Source organism: Diospyros lotus, chromosome 9, assembly GCF_014633365.1.
Source record: "Diospyros lotus cultivar Yz01 chromosome 9, ASM1463336v1, whole genome shotgun sequence".
In the NCBI taxonomy this organism is placed as follows: Eukaryota; Viridiplantae; Streptophyta; class Magnoliopsida; order Ericales; family Ebenaceae; genus Diospyros; species Diospyros lotus.
In genome coordinates this window covers 17,034,769-17,038,492 of record NC_068346.1, presented here as the reverse complement: position 1 = coordinate 17,038,492, position 3,724 = coordinate 17,034,769, and the positions used below count along the sequence as shown (strand labels likewise).

Here is a 3,724-nt window from a genome sequence, read left to right as displayed (position 1 = left end):
ACAAATTTGCAAATGAATTAGTTAACATCCTGAAAATATGGGTATGTCTTCCTCCCCTTCTCCTGGACTAAATTCATGAGTATGTCATGAATTTAGTTAGCATCAAAGTACCAATGCATAAACTCACGCCATCCATGCATAAATCACTAGCAGATGATACAAGTGAAATAAATATGCTAATATGAGCCTTACATTCTTATGACCCTTACATTTAAAAAAATTATGACCCTTATATATCTCCAAAATATGAGAACAATAAATTATATATACTCATTTAATATTGCAAATATAAACATCAATTAAGAGAAAAGGCTAACATAAAAACATAATCACAGGCCAACGTTGGGTTCCTTTTGCTCAAATTCATCCCATGCCCAGCAGGATTTTTCTACTAACATTCAAAGTAATCAACACTATTATGTAAATTTGGCATTGACCCCTTTCTAACACACTGCAAAATTTTCCGTAAGTATTTACCTTTAAATGATTCAAATATAACTATAGTTTCTAAAAGATTTTTATTTTGAGTAGCTTATTGATTGTAGGGTAAATACAGAAATTATGCAAATAAATTATAACTTCCTTTAACCTAACTGCATCAATTTTCTTATTATTTCTTTGTAAATGTTATGGATAGAGACTGCAGAAAAAGAAAACTGCGTATAAAGAAAGAAAAGACACAGAAAACTATTTGGGATTAGAGACACACTTCATGTGCTGTTGCTTCTAATAAATAGAAGTCTTCGAATGAAAAGATAAAATATTACACTAGCAGCACCAAAGACGATAATCACAGAAACTATATATTTCCAGCAACCACAGCAAAGCCAGGGACCCAACATCTGGGCACAAACATAGCAGTTTACCACAAGCATATAAAAAAAGATGGGTTCATTCAAGAAAAACTCAGCCTAATTTAGAGTGTAAGGCAATGGAAATTCAGCTACTAGTATTCGAAAATTAAACACAATCCAACAATGATAGGTTGGTAGTTATAAATCATGCGTTAACCAAAACAGAGATAAAACTTTAATCACCGCCGGCCTTTTGATAAACATAGGTGAGCCCACACTTGCCGCAGTAGTGCCGGTCAAAGTGATTGGCCATGAAAGTCCCAGCACCACACTCGGCGTTCGGGCACTCCTTCCTCAGCCTCTGGACCTTGCCGGAGTCATCGACCTTGTAGAACTGGAGCACTGCGAGCTTGACCTTCTTCTTCTTGTGCTTGATCTTCTTGGGCTTGGTGTAGGTCTTCTTCTTCCTCTTCTTGGCGCCGCCGCGGAGGCGGAGAACCAGGTGGAGCGTGGACTCCTTCTGGATGTTGTAGTCGGCTAGGGTTCGGCCGTCCTCGAGCTGCTTTCCGGCGAAGATGAGGCGCTGCTGGTCCGGCGGAATGCCCTCCTTGTCCTGGATCTTGGCCTTGACGTTATCGATCGTATCGGAGGACTCAACCTCGAGGGTTATGGTCTTCCCCGTTAGGGTCTTCACGAAGATCTGCATCTTTTGCGGCTGGAGAGTCGCCGATTTCGAAGTGAAGGTGAAGGCTTTGCTAATGGACAATGCGCCTTTATATATCGACCGGTTTGGGGCTAGGGTTTGCGTCTGTCTAAGTTTTTTATATTAAAAATTGAAATATAAAAATTAATTGCTCTGAAAATTGATAACTTAAAGCTTAAATTCAAGGGATGAAGGGATATTGAGAGACCGAGGAAGGAAAGGGACCCAATTCAATATATATAAAATTTAATAAATTGCCTTGAGTGATAAAGTTTTTAAGTGTTTTTGAGAATCTCGGAGGATGAATTCATAATAGAAGCATAAATATTATATTTAGTGAAAATTAATTACATATTAATTTAAGAGTGTATAAATTTACAATAACATCTAATTTACTCAAAGTTCGGCAAAAAAATCGATCTCTTTTAAAATTAAGTGACTAAAGTCCGGACACCTATATTATTAAAAAAAAATTAATAAACTATCGAAAGTTGTTGCTCATTATTTTGAATTAGAAGACGTGCCTGTTATTTTAAAAAAAAATTTCAAAAATAGTTCTTTTAAAAAATAATTAGTATTATGTTTATCTAATTTTATTATTAAATTATAAACTAATACAGATTATGAAAAAATAAAATCCCCACCAATGATGGGAGAACTACTTTTGACTACCACATATTTTTAAATATTTATATATTATTTTTTAAGTAAACATCTCATTTTGAGTACTTTATCCCAATTCTCCTTCTTTAAACATTATTATATTAATAGAGTCGAAATCCAAAAGAGATAGAGATCGGTAATGTTAGAATTACATGAATTTTTAGAAAATTAAGTGAAAAAGTAAGGAAATAAAAATAAATTTATTTTTTGCTTTGCAATCACGTCTTAGTTTGGTAAAGTTGTAGGAGAAAATAATTAGAAGATTAGGAGGAAAAAGTGAAACCGTAGCTTCAACCATGTTATAATCTTAGAAATTTGTAATTTTTTTTCTATAATTACATTTTGCCCCAAAAGTTTTTCAAAATTCCCTTTTTACCCCTTAGTATTATAATCTCAAAAAACATCAAGGCTGGGGCAAGTAATTAAATATAAATTTAACGTAGCATAGATTGTAACCTTAAAACAAACTGGAGTAATTAATAAACTCAAATGAATTTGCATAAATTGAAATAAGTTTACATACATTCAATTTCTTAAAAGGGAATATGTTGTTATCAAAATATAATGATTAAAATTTATTTATTGTGAGGAAATTTAACGAGCAACTAAAAGAACCTAATGAGCGATAAGGCTTGTCCCACAAGGACACCAGTATAGGGAGAAGTCAAGAGAAAATCTTTATCCATTGTTTGGAAAAGTGAATAGTGTTGGAGAATAGGCAACGAAGATAATGCCTTGCTGAAAAAGGTCTTACCACCTCCAAAAGTGATTGCAATATGGACATGGGAAGTAGGGATCCTACAAAACTAAAAGCAATTATAAGGCATGTGGAAATTTTTTCCGCTCGAACCCTTCGATAATTAAGTTAGATAGGGTCATGACAATGATAAAACAGAAAATAACATGCGACGATGCAACAGTGTATTTAGGGGTAACTATGAATGATGTGCTCGCATGCATAAATTCAAGTGATCAAGGCATAACGAACTCAAATGTATAAAAAGGTCTCTAAAGGTAAAGGAAAGCCTTAAAATAGAGGGGTCAATAGGTATTTAAACATGTTGGTCAGTGACAAGGACACGTGATGCCCACGTGCTAAAGTGTAGTGCGTTTTTCCATGAAAACATAGTGTTTTTCCCACCACACGTAGTGTGGTCCCATGATTAAGCTCAGAAAGGCTTTCAAGAGAAATCGTTCCATAAGGAAAGACCCCCGAAAAAATGTAGGCCTAGAATATGCAGGTCGCATTGCTAGAGGGCAATACAAGGTGATATAAGTCGGGGACGTATGTGACGTCCCGTTCCCACTTACGGATACCACTCGTGAACAATCAATTAAATTGCTCACATGCCCGACTTTACGTGAAAGGTAAACTATGTTTCAACACGAAACGCCCTAAGTGAGAACTAGGCTTCGTCATTCCCTTTCTTCACCTCCAGGATCCACTAACAGATTTGAACTTTAATCTTACTACACTTGACTATTTAATTTCCATTAAGATTGCCACAATCACCATTTTTATTTATTTTAATTCTTCTTTCCAAGAATTTCATCAGGCTCCATA

The 3,724-nt window shown here is 35.0% G+C and overlaps 1 protein-coding gene across 1 annotated transcript; it reads right to left on the bottom strand.

Moving 5' to 3' along the window:
- Positions 1–876: 876 nt before the first annotated feature.
- On the bottom strand, positions 877–1,555 carry LOC127810637 (ubiquitin-40S ribosomal protein S27a). The gene has a single exon (XM_052350207.1). The coding sequence runs from the start codon at positions 1,498–1,500 to the stop codon at positions 1,030–1,032; it is 471 nt and encodes a 156-aa protein (XP_052206167.1). The 5' UTR covers positions 1,501–1,555; the 3' UTR covers positions 877–1,029.
- Positions 1,556–3,724: the final 2,169 nt, after the last annotated feature.